The sequence below is a fragment of the Hemitrygon akajei genome, chromosome 8 (genome assembly GCF_048418815.1).
Source record: "Hemitrygon akajei chromosome 8, sHemAka1.3, whole genome shotgun sequence".
NCBI classification, from domain to species: Eukaryota; Metazoa; Chordata; class Chondrichthyes; order Myliobatiformes; family Dasyatidae; genus Hemitrygon; species Hemitrygon akajei.
The window spans coordinates 100,645,262-100,671,088 of record NC_133131.1 but is presented as its reverse complement, the minus strand read 5'-3'; the positions used below and the strand labels follow the sequence as shown (position 1 = coordinate 100,671,088).

General features: G+C 43.8%; 1 protein-coding gene across 4 annotated transcripts in view; it reads left to right on the top strand.

Annotated features, from left to right (window-relative positions):
- The window catches only part of invs (inversin), a 249,468-nt gene that overhangs the window by 138,153 nt on the left and 85,488 nt on the right, over positions 1-25,827 (top strand). For all 4 annotated transcript variants that reach the window (XM_073054266.1, XM_073054268.1, XM_073054267.1 and 1 more), the window contains one exon: positions 20,307-20,478. In XM_073054266.1, the coding sequence (XP_072910367.1) occupies positions 20,307-20,478 (172 nt within the window). The remainder of the gene's footprint in view (positions 1-20,306; positions 20,479-25,827) is intronic.

Sequence of the window (25,827 nt, the reverse complement as noted above, 5' to 3'; positions counted from 1 at the left end):
AGCCCACGTGGTCATGAGGAGAATGTACAATAGACAATAGACAGTAGGTGCAGGAATAGGCCCTTCGGCCCTTCTAACCAGCACCGCCATTCACTGTGATCATGGCTGATCATACACAATCAGTACCCAGTTCCTGCCCTCTCCCCATATCCCTTGACCCCGCTATCTATAAGAGCTCTATCTAACTCTCTCTTGAAAGCATCCAGAGACTTGGCCTCCACTGCCTTCTGGGGCAGAGCATTCCACATATCCACCACTCTCTGGGCGAAAAAGATTTTCCCGCATCTCTGTTCTAAATGGCCTACCCCTTATTCCTTAAACTATGGCCTCTAGTTCTAGACTCACCCATCAGTGGGAACATGCTTCCTGCCTCCAGCGTGTCCAATCCCTTAATAATCTTATGTTTCAACCAGATCCCCTCTCATTCTTCTAAATTTCAGTGTATACAAGCCCAATCGCTCCAATCTTTCAACATATGACGGTCCTGCCATTCCGGGAATTAACCTTGTGAACCTACGCTGCATTCCCTCAATAGCAAGAATATCCTTCCTCAAATTTGGAGACCAAAACTGCACACAATACTCCAGGTGGGGTCTCACCAGGGCCCTGTACAGCTGCAAAAGGACCTCTTTACTCCTATACTCAAATCCTCTTGTTATAAAGGCCAGCATGCCATAAGCTTTCTTCACTGCCTGCTGTACCTGCATGCTTGCTTTCATTGACTGATGTACAAGAACACCTAGATCTCGTTGTACTTCCCCTTTTCCTAACTTGACTCCATTTAGATAGTAATCTACCTTCCTGTTCCTGCCACCGATGTGGATAACCTCACATTTATCCACATTAAACTGCATCTGCCATACATTCGCCCACTCACCCAACCTGTCCAAGTCACCCTGCATTCTCATAACATCCTCCTGACATTTCACACTGCCACCCAGCTTTGTGTCATCGGCAAATTTGCTAATGTTACTTTTAATCCCTTCATCTAAATCATTAATGTATATTGTAAACAGCTGCAGTCCCAGCACCGAATCTTGCGGTACCCCACTGGTCACAGCCTGCCATTCCGAAAGGGACCCGTTAATCGCTACTCTGTTTCCTGTCAGCCAGCCGATTTTCAATCCATGTCAGTACTCTGCCCCCAATTCCATGTGCCCTAATTTTGCCCACTAATCTCCTATGTGGGACTTTATCAAAGGCATTCTGAAAGTCCAGATACAGTACATCCACTGGCTCTCCCTTGTCCATTTTCATAGTTACATCCTCAAAAAATTCTAGAATATTAGTCAAGCATGATTTTCCCTTCATAAATCCATGCTGACTCAGACTGATCCTTCTACTACTATCCAAATGTGTCATAATTTCCTCTTTTATAATTGACTCCAGCATTTTTCCCACCACTGACGTCAGGCTAACTGGTCTATAGTTCCCTGTTTTCTCTCTCCCTCCTTTCTTGAAAAGTGGGACAACATTAGCCACCCTCCAATCTGCAGGAACTGTTCCTGAATCTATAGAACATTGGAAAATGATTACCAATGCTTCCAAGATTTCTAGAGCCACCTCCTTAAGCACCCTGGAATGCAGACCATCAGGTCCCGGGGATTTATCAGCCTTCAGACCCAACAGTCTATCCAACACAGTTTCTTGCCTAATATAAATTTCCTTCAGTTCATCCATTCCCCAGTTCCTTTGGCCACTATTACATCTGAGAGATCGTTTGTGTCTTCTCTAGTGAAGACAGATCCAAAGTACCTGTTCAACTCATCTGCCATTTCCTTGTTTCCCATAATAAATTCACCCGTTTCTGTCTTCAATGGCCCAATTTTGGTCTTAACTAGTTTTTTGCTATTCACATACCTAAAGAAGCTTTTACTATCCTCCTTTATATTCTTGGCTAGTTTACCTTCGTACCTCATTTTTTCTTGGTGTATTGCCTTTTTTGTTATCTTCTGGTGCTCTTTAAAAGCTTCCCAGTCCTCTGGTTTCCCGCTCACCTTTGCTATGTTACACTTCTCTTTTATTTTTACAGTGTCCTTTACTTCCCTTGTCAGCCATGGCCTCCCCTTACTCCCCTTAGGATCTTTCTTCCTCTTTGGAATGAACCGATCTTGCACCTTCTGCATTATTCCCAGAAATACCTGCCATTGTTGTTCTACTGTCTTCCCTGCTAGGGTTTTGTTCCATTGAACTTTGGCCAGCTCCTCCCTCATAGCTCCATAGTTCCCTTTCTTCAACTGTAATACTGACACAACACACACAAAATGCTGGTAAAACACAGCAGGCTAGGCAGCATCTATACAGAGAAGTGCTGTCCTGCCTAGCCTGCTGTGTTCTACCAGCATTTTGTGTGTGTTGTTGTTTGAATTTCCAGCATCTGCAGATTTCCTCGTGTTTGCTCTTTAAGTAATACTGACACATCCGATTTTCCCTTCTCCTTCTCAAATTGTAGGTTAAAACATATCATATTATGGTCACTACCTCCTAATGGCTCCTTTTATCTCGAGGTCCCTGATCAAATCCCTGATCATTGCACAACACTAAATCTAGAATTGCCTTCTCCCTGGTAGGCTCCAGTAAAAGCTGTTCTAAGAATCCATCTTAGAGGCACTCCACAAACTCCCTTTCTTGGGGTCCAGTACCATCCTGATTCTCCCAGTCTACCTGCATGTTGAAATCTCCCATGACAACTGTATCTTTACCTTTGCGACATGCCAATTTTAACTCTTCATTCAACTTACACCCTACATCCAGACTACTGTTTGTGGGCCTGTAGATAACACCCATTAGGGTCTTTCTACCCTTAGAATTTCTCAGTTCTATCCATACTGACTCTACATCCCCTGTTTCTATGTCCCCCCTCGCAAGGGACTGAATATCATTCCTCACCGACAGAGCCACCCCACCCCCTCTGCCCGTCAGTCTGTTTTTTTGATAAGAGGTATATCCTTGAATATTCATTTATCAGGCCCTGTCCGCTTGAAGCCATGTCTCTGTTATTCCCACAACATTGTACTTGCCGATTTCCAACTGAGCCTCAAGCTCATCTACTTTATTCCTTATACTTCGTGCATTCATATTATAATACTTTTAATTTGTTACCCCCCTCATCTTTCATATCAATTTCTATTTCACTTGGCCATACTGTATGATCTCTTCTTGAACTTTCTGCTCCATTGATTCTGTTGTCCTTTTTAACTTTTCCTATTTTCACTTTCCCTTTAGCTCCATCTTTATACTTCCAGTTCATCCCCTCCCCCCCTACTTAGTTTAAACTCAACCATGTTGCACTGGCAAACCTACCTGCCATTAAGGTGCCTATTAAGGTGCAACCCGTCCCTTTTGTACAATTTATCCTTACCCCAAAACATACCCCAGTGGTCCAAGAATGTAAATCCTTGCTTCCTGCACCAGTTCCTCAGCCACACATTCAGATCCATTATCTCCCTGTTCCTGCCCTCTCCAGCACGAGGAACTGGAAGCAAACCGGACAAGATCCTTACAGACAGCAGTGGGAATTGAACCCAGCCTACTGGCACTGTAATAGCATTATACTAATCACCAGGCTACCATACCGAATTTTAATTTTAGTCTGTTAGCTTGTGCATTACTAATTTGACTGCATCATAATTCAATATCTTGCTTGTTTAGTTGATTAAACTTTGTGATGCCAATGGCTGGATTGAATGTACTGTATCTAAGTATCTCTTACTCTCACTTAAGTTTTCTTAGCACGTCTTTTAGGGATTGAAGATGACTTCCATTCTGTAAACTCTGAGCTGCCTAATGAGGCTGATGTGAGAACTGCAGATCTTCCCCAGATGGGACACTAGGTGCCTCAGAGCTGCAGTGGGTGAGGTGTTGCTCTCCTTCCACCATTAAGGCTGGCTCTCATGTACTTTCAAGACGTGGACTCAGAATCCTCAATGTCATTTGGAAGTTGGGAGACCAAGGATTCCCAGAGCATAGTGGAGATGTTGCTTTTTTCAAAGTAACTTTGAACTCATCTGTGGATGTTTTTCTCTGGCTGCCTTTCCATGATTGCATTTGAAATGTCACAAAGTGACGAAGTTAGACCCGCATTCCCAGACTCCCATGTCCTCCTTTGAATTATTATTTCCAGTATCCAGGACGCCTTCAAAAGACATTGCCTCAAAAAGGTGACATCCACCATTAAGGGCCCTCATCACTCATTACATCCCCTTTTCTCATTGATCTAGGAGGAGATATAGGCGCCTATAGACAGACAGACCCACACACACACACACACACACACACACACACACACACACACACACACACACTCTCACACACACACACACTCACTCACTCTCTCACACACACACACACTCACTCACTCTCTCACACACACACACACACACACACACACACACACACACACACACACACACACACACACTCTCACACACACACACACTCACTCACTCACTCTCTCACACACACACACACTCACTCACTCTCTCACACACACACACACTCACTCACTCTCTCACACACACACACACACTCACACACTCTCACTCACTCATACTCTCTCTCTCTCTCTCAACATTTCAGGAACAGCTTCTTCCTCTCTGCCATCAGATTTCTGAATGGACAATGAACCTATGTATACTATCTCAATATTTTTTCCTCTCTTTTTGCAGTACTTATTTAATTTATTTTTATATACTTACTGTAATTTAGCATTTTTATTATTATGTATTGCATGTACTGCTGCTGGAAAACAACATTTGCCGGTGATATTAAACCATATTCTGATTCTGATGATTTGAAGTACAATACAGGGGCAGAATTGAAAAGGGTAATGGAAATGGGACTGAAGGTGTTATATTTGAATGCATACAGTATATGGAATAAAGTAGATGATCTTGGCCTCCATAGCTAGCTATGGCAACAAATTCCACAGTCTCACCACTCTCTGGCTTAAGAAATTCCTCCTAATCTCCGTTCTAAAAGGACTCCCTTCTATTCTGACTTCCTCCTGGCCTAAGACTCTGCTACCATGGGAAACATCCTCTCCACATCCACTCTATTGAGACTTTTCAACATTCGATAGGTTTCAATCAGGTCATCCCTCATTATTCTGAATTCCCGTGAATATAGGTCCAGTACCATCAAACGCTCTTCATATGACAAGCCATTCAATCCTGGAATCATTTTCGTGAACCTCCTCTGAACCCTCTCCAGTGTCAGCACACCCTTCCTAAGTTAAGGAAGGGTGCTTAACTGCTTACAATATTCCAAGTGAGGCCTCATCAGTGCTTTATAAAGTCATAGCATTACATCCTTGCCTTTATATTCTAGTCTTCTTCAAATGTATACCAACGTAGTATATGCCCTCCTTACCACTGACTCAACCTGCAACACCTTTAGGGAATCTTGCACAAAGATTCCCAAGTCTCTTTGCGTCTCAGATTGTTGAATTTCCTCTCCAATTAGAAAATAGTCTTCCCTTTTATTTCTTCCACCAAAGTGCATAACTGTACACTTACTGACACTGTATACCATCTGCCACTATTTTGCCCATTCTCCTAAAGTGTCTGTCCTTCTGTAACCTATCTTATTTCTTCAAAACTACCTGCCTTTTTACCTATCTTAATATCGTTTGCAAACTTTGCAACAAAGCCATGAATTCCATATTTTACCTTTCTATGCATATAAAACACTTAAGAAACACTTCCAAATACACTAAAACATCTTAAACATAATAATACAGTAATAATAAAAGTAACTACATATGGTACTGTATTGAAGAGAGAGAGAATCTCTGTGTGTGTGTATCTGTGTAGGTATACAGTACTGTAAAAAAAATTAAAGAAACAGTTCTTAAAACAGTTTAGATAGGGAAAAAAAGGAAAAAGATCATGATTAAAGGTTAACACTTACTCTCATTCCATCGATGTCTTGCATACTGGAAAGGGTATTCGTGAGGTAACATTATGATAACATTAATAATTGGATGATGCAGGAGAAGATGATGGAGAGATGGCTGCTGTTGAAGATGATGGGCCTGGTGTTTGAGAGGATGGACCTGGTGTTGGAGAGTCAGGGTTTGATTCTGCTGCTGGAGAGGGGGGGTTTACTATTCGAGTCAGTTTCTTGAAGTAGGCATCAAGGGAGGTTTGTACAGAGCTTTTCTTTTTCTCGTCATAAATGGCCTTGTAGCAGCTGCAGCCCTCCGTAACTGCACGGTAAACTTTGGTGAACCTCTCTGCATTAGGATCTTGCTCCTCTAACTTTGCCATCCATGCTTCAATGAGACAGAAGGCTTCAGCTAACTCTTTTGTCAAAAACTTTTGGTTCTGGAGTACTTAGGTCCCAGTCTTCTTCCTCAAATGCTATCATCTGCTGCTCTAGTTCCATACGGTCTTCATTGGTCAGTTTTTCGGCATGAGAGTCAAGTAACTCTACGACATCATTTTCACTGATGTCTAACTGCAGTTCATTACCAATATCAACCACAGCTTGCCTGGCTTCGGTGATGTCGTCGGCTGTAAATCCCTGAGAAGCTTGCGTAAACTGGGGACACAATTTGTTCCACGCTCCTTTCATATTTGACTACTTCACTTCATCCCAAGAATCAACAATATTTTTGATGGCATCATAGATGTTATAATCCCTCCAGAACTCCCTTAAGCTCATCACATCATCTTGGGTAGCCCTGACTGCTTGTGAGAAGGTCCGCCGTAAATAATAGACTTTAAAGGAGGCTATGACTCCCTGATCCATTGGCTGAATTAGCGATGTGGTGTTGGGGGATAAAAATATGACCTTGTGGCGACCCACTTCCCAGTGCACTCGAACCGGCTCACAAAGTGGCGTGTGCCGGCATAGAGGCCGGTTCCAAAGAGGGCACCAAGTCTGCTTCACCAGCAAGAGGAAAAGCCTGCGCGTGGGACGGGACTGTGAATATGCGCCCCCTACAGTATTCCCACCCGGGGAGGGCGGGATCAGGAAGGCTTTAAAGCGAGGCTGCCAAGTTTGAATAAACCTCTTTTGCAACTGCAGCTCACCGACTACGTGTCGTTATTTCAGCGCTGCGTGTAGCACACTGCTACAACTGGTGACCCCGACAGCCCAAACGATATTTGGGCCGAAGATGAACGACGCCGCATCTGTTCATGCAGTTTCGTTAAAACTGCCAATCTTCTGGACGCTGCGACCTCACCTATGGTTCCAGCAAGCAGAAGCCCAATTCCACATTCGGCAGATAACCTCAGATGACACACGTTACTACTACATGATGAGCTCCCTTGACCAGGAAATAGTGGCCCAGGTTGAGGAGTTCATACAGTCTCCCCCAGCGGACGGCAAATACACAGAATTCAAAGCCCTGCTCATAAGGACTTTCGGACTCTCACGGCGCGAGCGAGCTGCCCGCTTACTGCAGCTGGATGGTTTGGGGGACAGGCCACCGTCGGCTTTGATGAACGAGATGCTCTCCCTGGCCGGAGGTCACAAGCCCTGCCTCATGTTTGAGCAGGCATTTCTGGAGCAGCTGCCCAAGGACATACGCCTGCTGCTGTCCGATGTGGATTTCAGTGACCCCCGGAAGGTGGCGGCCCGGGCGGACGTGCTGTGGAAAGCCAAGAAGGAGAGTGGGGCGTCCGTCGCACAGATCACCAGGCCACGCTCCCAGCAGCAAACCAGACCAGGCCCGGCCGCAGAGCCCGCTAACCCCAGAGGCAGGGGTGAGGACGCCAACGAACAATGGTGCTTCTACCACCAGCGGTGGGGAGCAGAAGCCCGCCACTGTAGCCCGCCCTGCAAGTTCCTGGGAAGCGCCAGGGCCAGCCGCCGCTGATGGCTATGGTGGCTGGCCATTGGGATAGCCTCCTGTACGTGTGGGACAAGCGGTCGGGACGCCACTTTTTGGTCGACACCGGAGCCGAGATCAGCGTCTTACCTCTGACGAGTTACGACACCCGCAACAGGGCACTGGGTCCCACCCTGAGGGCCACGAATGGCACCACAGTAAGGACCTACGGCATCTGTACAGTATGGCTACAGTTCGGCGCCAGCCGGTTCACGTGGGACTTCACACTGACCGCCATAGCCCAACCGCTCCTGGGCGTGGATTTTTTGCGGACTCACAGCCTACTGGTCGACCTGCCAAGGAAGAGACTGGTCCACGCTGAGACCTTTCAAACGTTCTCCCTGGGTGAAGCCCAGTTGCCAGCCCCACACCTAGACTCCATCACGCTGTCCAACAACGACTTCACCAGAGTCCTGGCGGATTTCCCATCGGTTCTGGCACCGCAGTTCATGGCAGCCATGCCCAGACACGGCGTACAGCACCAGATCCCGACACAGGGACCACCCCTCTATGCCCGTGCTCGAAGGCTTCCGCCGGACAAGCTCCGACTGGCGAAGGAGGAGTTCAAGAGGATGGAGGAATTGGGGATCATACGGCGGTCCGACAGCCCATGGGCCTCCCCCCTGCACATGGTGCCCAAAGCGACAGGGGGCTGGAGACCATGCGGCGACTACCGCAGGCTGAACGAGGCTACAACACCGGACCGCTACCCTGTGCCGCACATTCAAGACTTTGCAGCAAACCTGCATGGCGCACGGATCTTCTCCAAGGTAGACCTCGTCCGGGGATACCATCAAATCCCGATGCATCTGGACGACGTCCCCAAAACGGCACTCATCACCCCGTTCGGCCTTTTCGAGTTCCTCCACATGCCGTTCGGCCTAAAGAATGCCGCACAGACGTTTCAGCGGTTAATGGACGCGGTGGGACGCGACCTGGACTTCACTTTCATCTATTTGGATGACATCCTCATAGCCAACAGCAGTCGTCAGGAGCATCTGTCCCACCTCGATCAACTCTACGCCTGACTGAGTGAATACGGCCTGACAATCAACCCGGCCAAATGCCAGTTCGGGCTCGACACCATCGACTTCCTGAGCCACAGGATTACTAAAGACGGGGCAACCCTTCTGCCCGCTAAGGTAGACGCAGTCTGCCATTTCCCCCGACCCAACACAATCAAAGGCCTTCAGGAATTCGTGGGTATGGTCAATTACTACCACCACTTCCTCCCTTCAGCTGCCCAAATCTGTTCGCCCTGATGTCGGGTAAGGGCAAGGGCATTACCTGGGATGAGGAGTTCGCCGCCGCTTTCATTAAAACCAAAGAAGCCTTAACAAATGCCGCGATGCTAGTGCACCCCAGAACGGACGTCCCTACCGCCCTCACAGTGGACGCATCTAACACGGCAGTCGGTGGGGTGCTGGAACAACTCATTGAGGGTCGCTGGCAACCCCTGGCGTTTTTCAGCAAACACCTACGACCACCCGAGCTCAAATACAGTGCTTTCAACCGGGAACTGTTGGCGCTATAGCTGGCAATCCGGCATTTCAAGTACTTCTTGGAAGGTTGGCTTTTCACCACGTTCATGGATCACAAACCGCTTACCTTTGCGTTCACAAAGGCATCTGACCGCTGGTTGTCCCGCCAGCAGCGACATCTGTCCTACATCTCCGAATACACGACGGATGTCCGGCATGGCTCGGGAAAGGACAATGTCATGGCGGACGCCCTCTCCTGCCCTAACATCCAAGCCCTGTCCCGGGGGTAGACTATGAAGCACTGGTGGAGGCACAGCAGGCAGACGAGGAGATCCCTAGTTACAGAACCGCAGTCTCCAGTTTGCAGCTCCAGGACCTCCCCGTAGGCCCAGGTGAGAGGACCCTACTCTGTGATGTCACCACCGGCCAACCCCGCCCTGTTGTCCCGGCAGCCTGGCAGCGGCGCGTTTTCAACTCCATTCACAACTTAGCGCACCCCTCCATCAGGACAACCGTCTAGATGGTCTCCAGCAGGTTCGTTTGGCACGGACTCCGCAAGCAGGTCAGTGAATGGGCCAAAACGTGCATGCACTGCCAAACAGCCAAGGTGCAGCGGCACACCAAAGCTCTGCCGCAGCAGTTCCACCCCACCCGCCGGCGTTTCGACCACATTCATGTGGATATCGTGGGCCCCCTCCTGTCTATTGTGGACCAGTTCATAAGATGGCCAGAGGCGGTCCCGCTCACCAACACCACCTCCGAATCTTGCGCCCGGGCACTGATTGCCACCTGGGTATCTCGCTTTGGTGTACCGGCCCACATTGACTCCGACAGAGGTGCCCAGTTCACCTCCAGCCTGTGGTCAGTTATGGCCAACATTTTGGGGACACAGCTGCACCACACAACTGCCTACCACCCACAGTCGAACGGCCTGGTGGAGCGTTTCCACCGTCACCTGAAGTCGGCTCTCATGGCCCGCCTCAAAGGGCCTAACTGGGTGGACGAGCTTCCCTGGGTCTTGCTCGGAATTCACACAGCGCCCAAAGAAGATCTGTACACCTCGTCGGCCGAGTTGGTGTACGGCGCACCCCTGGTCGTCCCAGGGGAATTCATACCAGCCCCAAGGGGGCAAGAGGAAGAACCCACAGCAGTCCTGGGCAGACTAAGCGAGAGGCTCGGTAACCTGGCCCCCGTACCCACTTCACAGCATGGGCAGAACCCGACCTGCGTACCCAAAGACCTGCAAAACTGTAAGTTTGTTTTTGTACGACGGGGCGGACATTGGGCACCGCTACAGCGGCCCTACGAGGGGCCGTTTACGGTGATCAGAAACAACGGGTCCACATTCGTGCTGGACATTGGGGGGAAAGAGGAGGTTTTCACGGTGGACCGACTCAAACCGGCCCATGTGGACTTGGCGCAGCCGGTCGAGATTCTGGCACTGCGGCACAGAGGCAGACCTTCCAAACAGAGGCTGATCCAGACTGTGGACATTAGGGGGTGTATCGCCGGTTCTGGGGGGGGGGGGGGGTTATGTGGCGACCCACTTCCCAGCGCACTCGAACCGGCTCACAAAGTGGCGCGCGCCGGCATAGAGGCCGGTTCTAAAGAGGGCGCCAAGTCTGCTTCACCAGCAAGGGGAAAAGCCCGTGCGCGGGACGGGATTGTGAATATGCGCCCCCTACAGTATTCCCGCCCGGGGAAGGCGGGATCAGGAAGACTTTAAAGCGAGGCCTCAAAGTTTGAATAAACCTCTTTTGCAACTGCAGCTCACCGACTACATGTCGTTATTTCAGTGCTGTGTGTAGCACACCGCTACAACCTTTGCATTGGGGTGAAGGTCATCTAAAGTGCTTGGATGTCCGGGTGCGTTGTCAAGCACAAGGAGAACCTTGGCCAAGCAATAACGTTCAACAGCAGGAACAAAATGGTTCAAGAACCAATCTTCAAAGATGGCAATTGTAACCCAAGCCTTTCCATTTGCCTTCCAGGTAACAGGAAGAGATGCCTTGATGATATGGCAAAGTGCCCTTGGAATTAGGGAGCGATACACAAGCAAAAGCTTGAGCTTGAAATCCCCGGATGCGTTACCCCTAAGCAATAACGTTTGCCTATCCTTTGATGCCTTATGCCCTGGTGCACTTTTTTCCTCTTTCGAAAACTAGGCTCTTTCAGGCATTTTTTTTCCAAAATAAGCCAGTCTCATCTACATTAAATGTTTGGTCTGGCAAATAACCTCTCTCAATAATTTTTTTCAACATTTTAGGAAAATCACTCGCAGCACTTACATCGGCACTGACTGCTTCACCTTGCACTTTAATATTATGTAAATTTGCCCTAATTTTGAAACGATTGAACCAACCCCTACTTGCAGCAAATTCATCACAATTACCTTCACTTGCTGCACATGCAGCTTTTAAATCATTGAAAAAGCTTTGAGCCTTTTCTTGCACTAAAGTAAGGTAGGTAGGCATACTACACTGATTTTGATTGTCTAACCAAATTATCAATAACCTTTCCATTTCAATAATTAAACCACTGCGTTGCTTAGTAATAATTGTAGCTTTCATTGGGGCAGGGCCTTTCACATGCTCCATTATTCTCACTTTATCCTTTAAAATTGTTCCGATTGTTGACTGACTGCAGCCTAAGACTTTTCCAATGACCGATGGCGTTTTAACCTCTTTCCTATTGCTTTATTATTTCCACTTTATTTTCAGTCGTGATCGTCTTCCTTTGCTTTGATGCATCACCAGCACTTGCATCGGATTTACGCTTTGGAGGCATGGTTACAAGGGAAAATAAGAGAAAAATTTAAGCCAAATACAAAATTACACACTCAACACAGTGTTTACCGCAATGTGATCCAACTTAAAATGGCAGACGGCGTTCTCCTTCCTCGAGCTGACGAACCGCTGAAGCCGCGCAATGTTTTAACTCAAATTTTTAATATAATAGGCTTTATAGCAGTCCATTTATAAGTACAAGTTATCCATAAATCATTCGTTCTTAACCCAGGGACTTACTGTACCATGGACCCTTAACTTGTTAAGCAGCCTCGTGTGTGGCACCTTGTCAAAGGCCTGAAAATCTAAGTACACAAGATCAACTGATTCTTCTTTGTCTGTCTTGTTTGTTATTTTCCCTTGAGGAAACTCTGCTGACTATGGCCTATTTCATCATCTGCTTCTAAGTACCCCAAAATCATATCTATAACAATTGACTCCAACATCTTCCCAATCACTGAGGTCAAACTAACTGGCCTATAATTTCCTATTTTAAAACTGGTCGCTGTAAGGATGGTGTAGTGTCTAATGGCCACACAGACTCATGCAATTGACACTAGTTAGAAACTATTCGGCAACAGACTCCTGTCTCAATGAAGTGGCAGAGTGTCCCAAATAAAGAAAGGGAATTCTGACAATTTTCTTGATTATTTTTTGTTCTTAATGCCCCAAATAACTGGAATCCACTGTATTTAAAGCAGAGATTGATAGGTTCCTGATTTGTCAGGGCATCAAAGGTACAGGAAGAAGATAGGAGAATGGAGATGAGAGGGATAATAAATCAACTGTTATGGAATGGTGAAGTAGACTTTATGGGCCGAGTGGCCTATTTTGCGTCTGTGCCTTACGGCTTTTTGCAGGGAGCTCATGTTTAGATAGATAGGTAGACACTTTGCTGATCACAAAGGAAATTACAGTGTCACAGTAGCATTATAAGTTCACAGATATACAATATTAGAAGAGAAGTAAGAAGAATAAAAAAAATTACCTTAAATAGTATAACAAATGTGGGTCATCACTTCCCCTGTTTACAAAACTGATTGATGAAGGTGAGGCACTTAATAGTTTCTTTATGGACTATGGTAAGATATTCAACAAAGACCCTCATGTTAGGCTGATCCAGGAAATTGAGTCACATGAGATCTATGGAGACTTGGTAGATTGAATTCAAAATTGTCTAAGCCATAGAAGACAGTGATGGTGAATTCAAATTTGTCTTGGCCATAGAAGACAGTGATGAGCGGGTGTTATTCTGGCGAGGTCTGAGATCAGTGGTGTTCCACAGTGATCAGTGCTGAGACCCTCTGGATGAAAATTTAGGTGGCCTGAGTAAGTTTGCAGATGACACAAAAAAAAATTGTAGCATTGTCAAACGTGTGGAAGCTCGTCAAAGGATACAGCACAAATTCTGTCCATTGGAAATATAGACTGAGTAAAGGTGGATGGACTTTAATCTGGAAAAATGTGAGGGTTGAATTTTGGGAGGTCCCATGTGAGAGAAAGTATACAGTCAATGGTGGGACGAATGGAAGCACAGAAGGATTTTGGGGTGCAAATTCTTAGCTCCCTGGAAGAGACTATGGAAGCAGACTGGGTGGTAAAGAAGGTGTATGGTATACTACTCTTCATCAGTTTGAGCATTTGAGTTTCAAAGTTGGTAAGTCTTGTTGCAGCTGTATAAAACTTTGCTCCGTCCACACTTGGAGTGTTGTGTGCAATTGCAGTCACCGCATTTCAGAAAGAATGTTGAAGGCTTTGAAAAGTATGCAGAGAGCTGGAAGTGCCAGGAAGAGCCCTTGATTAGAGAGCATTTGGTGTAAGGGGAAACTGGACAAACTTGGACTGTTTTCTCTGGAATGTTGGAGGTGACCTGATGGAAGTGTATAAAATTATAAGAGGCATAGCTTGGGTAGATAGAGTCACTTGCCTAAAAGTGGAAATGTCAAATACTAGTGAGCATAGATTTAAGTTAAGGGGGAAACTTTAAAGGAGAATTTCAAGATAAGGGTTTTTTCATCAGAGAGTGGTAGATACAACATGCTGCGAGAGGTGGTGGAAGCAGATACGATAGGAATGGTTAAGAGGTAATCAGTTAGTCACCTGAATAGGCAGGGAAAGGTGGATTGCCCACATACAGGCAGATCATATTAGTTTAAATTGACATCATGGTTGGCACGGACATGATGGGCTGAAGGGCCTGTTCCTGTGCTATGCTCTTCGCTATGATTTTCCTGCTATCACCACATTCAGATTTATTTCTTTTCATCAAGATGGCTGTGATTCTCGGAGGAAATGAAGTTGTGAATTTATGACTGATGTTCCTCACAGTGGGTTTTAGAAATTCAGAAGTGATACCATTTGTTTCTGAGTCTTCATTATTTTAGAGCTAGTAGTTTGCCTTCTTAGTTACTTGTCTGTCAGGAGTGGTGGCAAAGTTGGACAATTAGGTTGCTGTGGAATGGAGTCAAGGACACTTGTGGAGGTTCGCTTCATTTGAGTGGTCATTAACTGCCTCTCAAAGATTTAATTTTATTGAAGTATTAGAGAAAAAATGTACTTTTCCTGCATTAGATCCATAATTACATTCCCTTGTCTACTTGTCCAGTGTAATTTCACAATGCTTGTAGAGTATATTTTTGATCTAAAGAAAGTTGAAAAGTCACTTGGTTAAAAGAATATTTAAATAAATAAATAAATGGCCGTGAAGAAAAGAGGACTCAAACTAAAAACAAAGAAAAACACTCTGGCAACTGCTTGAAACTGGGATTATACGCACACCACAATGGAAATAAGTAAGTCTAATTTAATCCAGCCTCCCTGCAAAAGATTTTAAAACATTACAAAATGGAGAAGATACAGCATCTGTTAATCATAAGTTGGAACAATTGGATTCATACTGGGAAAATGGTTTAACTACATAATACCTCATAGGCCTGATCTTATTCTCACAAATCAATGACTATGTTGTAAAAAAGAGATTACTCTCTAATTGTACATAGTTTCTCCTTTTGCTTGTTCTTTCTTTCCTCTCTTTGTAAGTGTATGCCTTAGATAAATATTATGTGGAGATTTGTGGCAAATATGACTATATGATATATATGTACAGTATCTGAAATACATCTTATGGAAATGTTTGATGATGAACTTCAATTAAAAAAATTACAGAAAAAAACAATAAAACCTGCCTTGAGGATTCTAACACAGCCTCATTTCAAACTGTCTGAAAGTCTTGCTATCTTTTTACTACCACCCTGTTCACCCCATAGGACACAAATCATTCCTCAGTCACCAGCTTGAAGTAGAAATTGATAACTGGCCCAGACTTTCTTAAGCCTTGTCTACTTTTTCTATTTTTGTCTCCATGACTTTCCCTTGGCCTGTACCCCTTACCTTTCTATGCCACAGTTTAGCCCTTAAATCAGAATCAGAATCAGAATCAGGTTTATTATCACCAGCAAGTGTCGTGAAATTTGTTAACTTAACAGCAGCAGTTCAATGCAATACATAATATAGAAGAAAAAAAACAAAGTAAAATAATAATAATAATAAGTAAATAAGTAAATCAATTACAGTGTATGTATATTGAATAGATTAAAAATCATGCAAAAAACAGAAATAACATATATTAGAAAAGTGAGGTAGTGTCCAAGGGTTCGATGTCCATTTAGGAATTGGATGGCAGAGGGGAAGAAGCTGTTCCTGAATCGCTGAGTGTGTGCCTTCAGGCTTCTGTACCTCCTACCTGCTGGTAACAGTGAGAAAAGGGCATGCCCTGGGTGCGAGAGATCCTTAATAATGGACGCTGCCTTTCTGAGACATCGCCCCTTGAAGATGTCCTGGGTACTTTGTAGGCTAGTACCCAAGATGGAGCCGACTAAATTTAGAACTCTCTGCAGCTTCTTTTGGTCCTGTGCAGTAGCCCTTCCACACACCCCCCCCCCCCCCATACCAGACAGTGATGCAGCCTGTCAGAATGCTCTCCACAGTACAACTATAGAAGTTGTTGAGTGTAGTTGTAACATACCAAATCTCTTCAAACTCCTAATGAAGTATAGCCACTGTCTTGCCTTCTTTATAACTGCATCAGTATGTTGGGACCAGGTTAGATCCTCTGAGATCTTGACACCCAGGAACTTGAAACTGCTCACTCTCTCCACTTCTGATCCCTCTATGAGGATTGCTATGTGTTCCTTCGTCTTACCCTTCCTGAAGTCCACAATCAGCTCTTTCATCTTACTGACATTGAATGCCAGGTTGTTGCTGCAACACCACTCTACTAGTTGGCATATCTTGCTCCTGTACGCCCTCTCGTCACCATCTGTGATTCTACCAACAATGGTTGCATCATCAGCAGACTTATAGATGGTATTTGAGCTATTCCTAGCCACACAGTCATGGGTATAGAGAGAATAGAGCAGTGGGCTAAGCACACACCCCTGAGGTGCACCAGTGTTGTTTGTCAGAGAGGAGGATATGTTATCACCAATCCGCACAGATTGTGATCTTCCATTTAGGAAGTTGAGAATCCAATTGCAGAGGGAGGTACAGAGATCCAGGTTCTGCAACTTCTCAATCAGGATTGTGGGAATGATGGTATTAAATGCTGAGCTATAGTCGATAAACAGCAACCTGACATAGGTGTTTGTGTTGACCATGTGGAGAGCCATTGAAATTGCATTTGCCATTGACCTATTGTGGCGATAGACAAATTGCAGTGGGTCCAGGTCCTTGTTGAGGCAGGAGTTCAATCTAGTCATGACCAACCTCTCAAAGCATTTCATCACTGTTGATGTGAGTGCTACCAGGCGATAGTTATTAAGGCAGCTCACATTATTCTTCTTAGGCACTGGTATAATTGCTGCCTTTTTGAAGCAAGTGGGAACTTCTGCCCGTAGCAGTGAGAGGTTGGAAATGTCCTTGAATACTCCTGCCAGTTAGTTGGCACAAGTTCTCAGAGCCTTACCAGGTATTCCATTGGGACCTTCTGCCTTGCAAGGGTTCACTCTCTTTAAAGACAGCCTAACACTGGCCTCTGAGACCAGAGATCACAGAGTCATCAAGTGTAGAAGGGATCTTCACAACTGTAGTTATATTCTTCCTTTCAAAGTGGGCATAAAGGCATTGAGTTCATCTGGTAGTGAGGAAAAGCTGCCATTCCTGCTATTGGGTTTCACTTTGTAGGAAGTAATACCTTGCAAACCCTGCCAGAATTGTCGTACATCCAATGTCGCCTCCAGCCTCATTTGAAATAGTCTCTTCACCTTTGAAATAGCCCTCCGCAAATCATACCTGGTTTTCTGGTACAGGCCTGAGTTGCCAGCCTTGAATGCCGCAGATCTAGCCTTTAGCAGACAGAAACAAGTCCTTTAGCCCGCCGGCCATTTAGTACCGATTTACAGAGCCTTGAAAAAGTATTCAGCCCCCAACCCTTTGTTCACATAAAGGAATATTACAACCAGGGGTTTTGATCAATTTAATTAGGAATTTTTGTTTGTGAATCACATGCTAATTTTTTCACAGTAGAGGCCAAAAAGCAGGGAAAATTGTAAAGCACAAAAAGCCAAAAGTTCAGAAACTGAAAAGTGAGCAGTTCAAAAGTATTCATCCCCTTTACTCATTATTTAGTTGAACCATCTGTCACAGCTATTAGCTTTTTGGATAAGTCTCTATTAGCTTTGAACAACATTTTGGAGCATGATTTGCCCATTCCTCCTTGCAAAATTACTCAAACTGTGCTAGGTTAGTTCGGGAGCTGCAGTGGACAGCAATCTTGAGGTCTTGCCAGAGAAGTTTGATCAGGTTGAGATTGGGACTTTGAATGGACCACTCAAGGGCATCAGTTTTCTTCATTTGACTTTGAACTTTTGAACTAACAGCTGTTTATATTATCTATTTACTATTAATTTTTAATCTAGTACATTGTTCCTGTATTTGTACAAGATAAAGAATTAGCATGAGTATTTCTCAAAGGGGAAACTCAAGAGATCTAATCTAATCAAAAGGGACTACTTAAATGGAGAGACAGAGGAATGAGTGGTGAATATAGGAATATGAGAAATTATACATACATGAATTGGTAGAAGATGAAAGGGGCAAAGGAGAGGGGAGAACAGAGGAAATAAATGGCTGGATCTGAGGTAGTCAAAAAAGGGTCTAGTGCAGTGGAGATGTGGAAACAAAGAGGGACAAAGTGAAGAATAGAGAGTAAAATAGGGAAGGAAGAAGGAGTATGCGGGCACATTAATGCAGCTGATACAACTGTAATAACTTAGGATCAGTCTTGACCTATGTGTGGAGTTTGCATGTTCTCTCTTTGACCACACGAGTTCCCTCCAGATGCTCCAGTTTCGACAGACACTTTAAAGGCATGCAGGTTCATAGATTAATTGGCCTGTGCACATCACTTCTGTTGGGTAGATGAATGGTAGAATCTGCTGAAAGCTGTTGGGAAGATGTGAGGAATGACAGTAGGATTAATGCACAGTGCCTTGAAAGACTATCCAGCCAGGAACCTGCTGTTCACATAAGTGAGTATTGCAACTTTCTGTAGGCTTTTCCGTTCAAGGGCATTATTGTTCCTGTCCCAGGCTGTGATGCAACCAGTCCGTACACTGCACTATACATCTATAGAAGTTTGTCACAGTTTTAGATTATATGCTGAATCTTTGCAAACTCCTAAGGAAGTAGAGGTGCTGCCATGTTTTCTTTGTAATTGCACTTGTGTGCTGGACCCAGGGCAGATCCTCTGAAATGATAACGTGAGCAATTTTAAGTTGCTGACTCTCTCCACCTGTGATTCCCCCAATGAGGACTAGCTCATGGACCTCTGGTTTCTTCCTCCTGGAAGTCAATAATCATCTGCTTGGTCTTGTTGACATTGAGTGAGAAGTTGTTGTTGTAGCACCACTCATCCGTATTTTCAGTCTCCCTCCTATATCTTGATTCGTCACCACCTTTGATTCAGCCTACGACAGTGGTGTTGTTAACCAGCTTAAGTATGGCATTGGATCTGTGCTTAGCCTCACAGTCATAAGTATAAAGTGAGAGGTTAATTACTATCTTTAATAAATGCAAATAAAGTTTGGAAGATTTAAAGAGTGGTTACGAAGAACAAACATAGGAAGGTGACTGTAAATAAGTTGCAATGATGATTCAACTCTTAGATCATAACTAGTTCTGACCTACATGACAACAATAATGTGTGGCAATTAAAATACTCCTTTAATCATTTATGCTCCAAATACAATGTAGAATCTTGTCGGGAATTATCAGTTGTGTTTCTTTTATACTTTAAAGCATGTACATTATAAATTTTCACAAAAATGGACAATTGCTGAGAAATATATTCCGAAGGAGGTTGGCAGCTCACCTAAAAGCAGGAAAACTCAAGCCTCTGCTGCCTTGTGGCTATATGCACAGATGGGGGATGTTTTGGGAGTAAACCCTGAGGAAAAATTCAGAGCTGGAGCCTGTAAGACAGTCCTACATTGCTGACTGGCAACTCCTGTGACGCCGCTGTTGCCAAAGTGTATCAGTCACTGTTGTTCCTTTGGATTCATCAACCGCAGAGACAGGGAGCTTACTGCATGGGCAACAGCTTGTTCTGCATACCCTACTACCCTGGCTTGCATACTATTTTGCATATCACGTAGATAGCTCGGATGCAATATTCATAGCAGACCCTGATTAATGGAGAGCCCCCTTTATGTCTTTAATTTATTAGTAAATTCTGACAAAATAATTAGAGATCGATGATTTTCTAGGACCGGAATGAAATAGGTGGATATATGCTGTAACATCATGCAATAAGGAAAATGTTGTGGAGTCTGGAAATCTGGACTAAAAGTAGAAAGTGCTAATTAGGACAAGCAGTATTTCTGGGGAGAGAGAGAGAGAGAAAACATTAAAACCCAGAGCTGTTGCAGGTTAGAATTGAAAGGAAAAATAGGAGAGAAAAGAAACATACCTGTTAGGAAGGCACATGAGTTTAAATAATCAAAGTGTGAAAGGCAAATGGAGCAAGAAAATAAACAAAAGAAGATTGTTCTGGACAAACTACAAATTGCAATAGTAGTATCATTAGTAGTAAATGCTGTGTTCAAAATTCAAAAAATTAGTAGTAATAGATTGCTGAGAGATAGCTGGTAGCAATATTGTATGTAAATGGTATGAAATAATTTCAGCTGTTTTCTTGTATAGGAGACTGTCGAGGTATTCTTGAATCATCCATCAGTGAAAGATGACCCGGACCTGGAAGGGCGCACCGCTTTTATGTGGGCTGCTGGAAAGGGCAGTGATGATGTACTCCAAACCATGCTGAGAGTCAGAGCAGACATCGACATCAACATGGCAGATAAATACGGTGGAACAGGTTAGACTATCAGTTCATACATCTGGTTTATTTTGAACTGTAGAGAGTATTGATGAATATGTGCATATGGTATCATCTGTGTAGTCCATAATCCAAAAAGGTCTGACCTTTTTTTTGGGTTGGGTAATGTGGGTGCCTTGCAAGATTTAATCTAAGGTGAAGAACAATCATAGGTGTACTTCAATATGACTCTGTTCCTTTTCTGCCTGCTGTCCTTGTGCTATTCGGTAGCATAAGTTGCAAGTTTGGAATAAACTCTTAACAGAACAACCTGTAGAGTTGCTGCAGCATATCCTGTAGATGCAACACACTGTAGCCATGGCATAATGGTGGCAGAAATATTGAATATATAAGGTAACAATCCAGCAAGTTGTTTTGCCTTGGATGATGTTGAGCTTTTATATATTACTGCAGCCTGTACTCATCTAAGCAAGAGAAGAACATTTCATTACATTCTGCCTTGTGCTGTCTGCACATTGGAAAGATTTTTGGAGAATCAGTAGCTGAGATACATGGCACAGAACAGTCAGTCTTCGATCTGCTTCTTCTTGTCTTCCCCCTCCCCCCACTTACCCCAAACATACCAGGATATTGGGAAATATCCTGGTATGGTAAATTCAGCTATGGTACAGCTATTGATTGTCAGGGAGTAGTAGTTGTTTGGACACTATCGCATTGGTTTGACAAATGTATTACTTGCCATTTATCATTGGAACTCTTAATTAAGTCCATGTCATTGACAGTGTTGTTGTAGCATCTCTTGAGCGTCTTGGTTACTTGTGACTGGACTACAGAGTTTTGATATTATCTGTTGCGGAATTACATATTTCTTGACGAGGATGGCTTGAACCCAAATGCTGGAGTATCCGAAGCAAGGATTGAGACACAGTCTCAAACTGGATCGAGAACTGACCTCAAAACAAACACTAGACAAAATCACTAGTAAGGCTTACAATTGAGCACTGAACCTATGTTCAGGTGTTCCTTAAATATTCAATTCTTGGCACCCAAAACAAGATCATCAACTAATGGGAACATCCTAAGACCTGAAAGAGGGCATACTCTGGAGAATTGAGAGCGTTTAAATCTCAGAAGCTGGTGTGGTTGGGAGAGTCTCTTAACAAAAGTGAAGGGAAACAAGTGAAACCCCATAGCCCCACAGCGAATTAAAAAGACAATTTGAGGGATAAGCAGCAAATAGACCATGGCTTGTATTTAAGCCATAAATGGTATTCGTTACAGAGCTGTAAATCTAACCACCTATACGAATAATGTGGAGCGTGATTATCTGTATTAGTCTAATATATATTATTACAAACACCTAATATTTAAAGTTATAAAACACTAGCTTCTAACTTGTTTTTACAAATTACTGGAAGACAAAGAAATCATTTGTATCTTAAGACCTACCTGTGGCTATGCCACAAAAGAACTTAGTTGCTCTAAAAATAATGTCATCCAGAAAAGAAGGCAACATATTATATTTACAGTTTTCTGTCAAGGTATTTTACTCAGTGCTATTTTGTTTTATGTGTTGTGGGTGTCATCTCCTCTAAATAATAGTTGTTTTGTAATACATAATCAGATTATTTTATTCAGTAGTATTGCTCAGACAAGAAACTAGGTTTTCTGCACATGAAAGAGTTAGGGTGCCCCCTTTGGTAACACTTAAAGTACTTTGCCTTAATTGCTGCATACTATGGCTTTAGCTTTTCACACAAAATAGTGCTGCAGCTCTGAAATTAGGGTGTGTTCATTGCCAGTGTTGTCTAGCATTGCTTAGCTCCATGGTGACAAATGAATACTGTGCCATAAGAAATTCAATCCATCTTTCTATCCATAGTTACTGACAGTGCTGAAAGCTTTTCATTATCTAGCTTAATGGTGAAAGTGAAATTCCTCCTCCTTAGTGTCGGAAACAAGTAGAACATTTGCAGAAACCGCTATACAGTGCTGTCGTCAGTTACTGGACATGACGGTAGCTACGCTAGCTGTTCAAACAAAGCCCTTTTTGTATTTGCTTGGCCTGAGAATCCTCTTGGTCACTGTGACTCCATCATTGAAAATTGGCATTACAAGGCGACTTGTGTACTTGGAGTGGGAAACAAGCAAACTGCATCAGAGTGACTGATATTGGAAACAAGCAGGCCATGCTGACACAGCAGCTCTTTATTGTTGTGCCATTATCGGCATCCCATATGCTACTTGTTTAACAGATAACAGCACTATTTCATAAGAAGAGGAGCATAAAGCAGAAATGGCAGTTCAGAAAGGTCAAAACTTGCCAGTGAGAGGCATGAATGAGCCAAATCTTCCAAACAGCACGAGATGGCTTATCAAATTCTTTACTTCTTACCAGTTTTAGAACTTGTTACACGCTTGACATAAATCCACACCTGAATGCTATGCAATCAGTTGTGATGCTTTGTTCTGTTCCATAACAACGAGACAGTGAATGCTCAGAGAAAAGGCTTATAAAAACATTGTTACTTTCTACAGAATTCGCCCACACAATACCAAAATATCTTTTTTGTAACTTTCACAAAACTGTAATAATATTTTTTCAAAAAATGTTATCATTAAATTTCATGAACAAAATCCATAAAAAATGGATTTTTTACATACACATAGCTTGAGTGCAATATATTATGTATCTTAGCACACTGCTGCTGTCATGAGAAGTGGTACTTCTGTTTTTACCTCATAGAAGGTATATAAATAAAGGCGTGGGATCTAGTATTTCACACTAAGACTCAAAGGGAAAAAAGACAAGTGGCCTTTAGGAATTGCTGTGATACATGTTTCATCCCTTCTAGCCTGAAGAGCATTGACATTGATATTAAGCTCCTACCTGAAAAAGGAAACAGCTCTTCGATTCTACTTAAGTGAAACAGAAATAATTTCAGATCACTTCCTAAGACCTATTTCATTTATTCTTGCGGATGCCCATTTAGTAATTTCTTCTTCTTAAGCAGTCCCTTGGGTTTGATCAACAACACACACAAAATGCTGGTGGAACACAGCAGGCCAGGCAGCATCTATAGGGAGAAGTGCTGTCGATGTTTCGGGCCGAAACCCTTCGTCAGGCCGCTTCTCCCTATAGATGCTGCCTGGCCTGCTGTGTTCCACCAGCATTTTGTGTGTGTTGTTTGAATTTCCAGCATCTGCAGATTTCCTCATGTTTGCTCCTTGGGTTTGATAGTGACTTGCTGTCATTCCAGTTTTGTGAGCTCTGAGGTGCCCGATGAGGCCAATGTAGGAAGGTAGACTGCTCCCTCCATGACATCAAAGATTCATGTTGAGACCCTGGATTCACACCTTCTCATTTCAACTGCCACCTCTCAGTGAAGGTGGACATGAGTGATGAAACTCACCACTTTCTTCAGTAGTAACGTGCACTGCAGCAGAGTTCTCTCAGGGGGTCTGGTAAAGGGGACTGTCACACTACCATCTACGCATCCACACTCCAAATTCCTTTTCTTCCTCATGCTCACAAACAAAAGAAAAAAAGTACTCTTACTCGCACTGGTCCGATTCCCTTTTTGTTTGCTTTGTTTTCATTTTTTCTGTGTGGGACCCGGTCCATAGGTGCACACGCGGGACCTGAACCCTGTCTGTGACACCTCGGGTGGACTCACAGGACTTGAACCTTGCCCAAGGCACCTTTGTACACTCATGGAACCAAAACCTGACCTGATGCACTCCCTTTTTCTTTTTTACTACCTCAGCTTTCCTCCATTTTCCCCTGTTTTTCAATATGCAACTAATATGAGGGTGTACTTTAACTATTCCACATAGCAGGCAATTTGCATCCGATCAGCAGATGCAGTCCTTTGATCAAATATGAGCTGCCTCGGATTTTGGACTTATCAGCTACTAGGCCACCGTTCCGTTCCTTTGTCTAACAAAGTCAAGGATTGATCATCTCAGTGGAAGCTCCACAAACTATCATCGTCAGTTAACTGGTCTCTGATAACATACACTCTTTCCTCAAGCTCACTTGATTTACATGTGCACGAGGAGAACATCATGGCCCCCCCTTCACCGCACTGCTCTGAAGTTTGAACAAAGTTATGACCTTTTTATACAGAAATTGACTAGCCGTATACTAATATTGATCCAGTAGAAACTTTGTGCACTTCTGAATGCCATAATTTGCATATTCAAGTACCAATCATAATAAATGTTTCTCGTGTTAATAGCCAGTTAAATCCATGTGTTAAAGACCAAAATACTTGAGAATTAGTAAATTTACTGTCCTATCGTAAATGTTGTCCCAGAATCCTTCATATACATCTTCATCTTGTCTTGGTGTGCTCAATAACCTTGATTCCCAGGTTTAAACAGAAAGGCTGTACAAGAGTTAGGCTTTCAAGGACCATATTCAGCCTGGGTGACTGCAGCATGTCTGCACACTGTTGCTGTCAGCTCATCATCTTGATTTGTTGCCTTAGTGATCATTCACACACAGAAAGGCTGTACAAGGTGCCTGTGCTCTTGTTCGCTTAGCTTCTTAACCGTTGCTTTGCTGCAATTTCCACAGTACTTTATATTATATTTATGATTTATCTTCTTGTATATACATGATGCAAAAGATGAAGTGAAAACATTTTGAGTTAAACTAAGTATATCCCAAGTTAAATGTCATGGTTTCAACTGCTTTACTAACGTTCTTTGGGGAAAGAAATCTGTTCTCCTGACACATTCTGGGCACGGCATTAAGAGCCACTTGAAATAACCAAACAAAACAATAAACTGAAAATCACCTGCATTTATAAAAGTGCAAAACCATCAAACCTGCAAAATGCTGCCAACAGAATATGGAAATGTATCCCCTAAGTTGGGTGAAATTGTTCAGCAGCTAAAGCCTGGCATTGGTTAAAAGGCTTGATTCTTTGAGGGTATTAGTGTTGAAGACTCTGCCATGACTATCCAGGGTATTTCTTGATTTAGAGTCAGGACTGACTCACTGCAGGCTGGACAAAGTCAGAAGTGAGTATCCCTAGGAGTACTCAATTTTGGATCCCTTGAATTTTCCGACACCAAGTTCAAGAATGATCAGAAAACATTTGCTGATTACTTCTCACTGCCTTCTCTCACTGTGAAGAATAATCAAACAACATGAGAAAGGAGCAGGAGAGGGCCTCTCAACCCCCTCAAGCCCAATGCACCGTATAATATGATTATGACTAATCTGCCTCAGGCCTCAGCTTCCTTGCCAGTTCCCTAAAACTTCATATTCCGTCTTTAAATATTTGCAACGATTGACCTTCCCCATCCTGATAGACTAGTGAATGGCAAAACTTCACCAGAGTGTACTTCAGCAGGAATAGTGTGAAGTACACTATG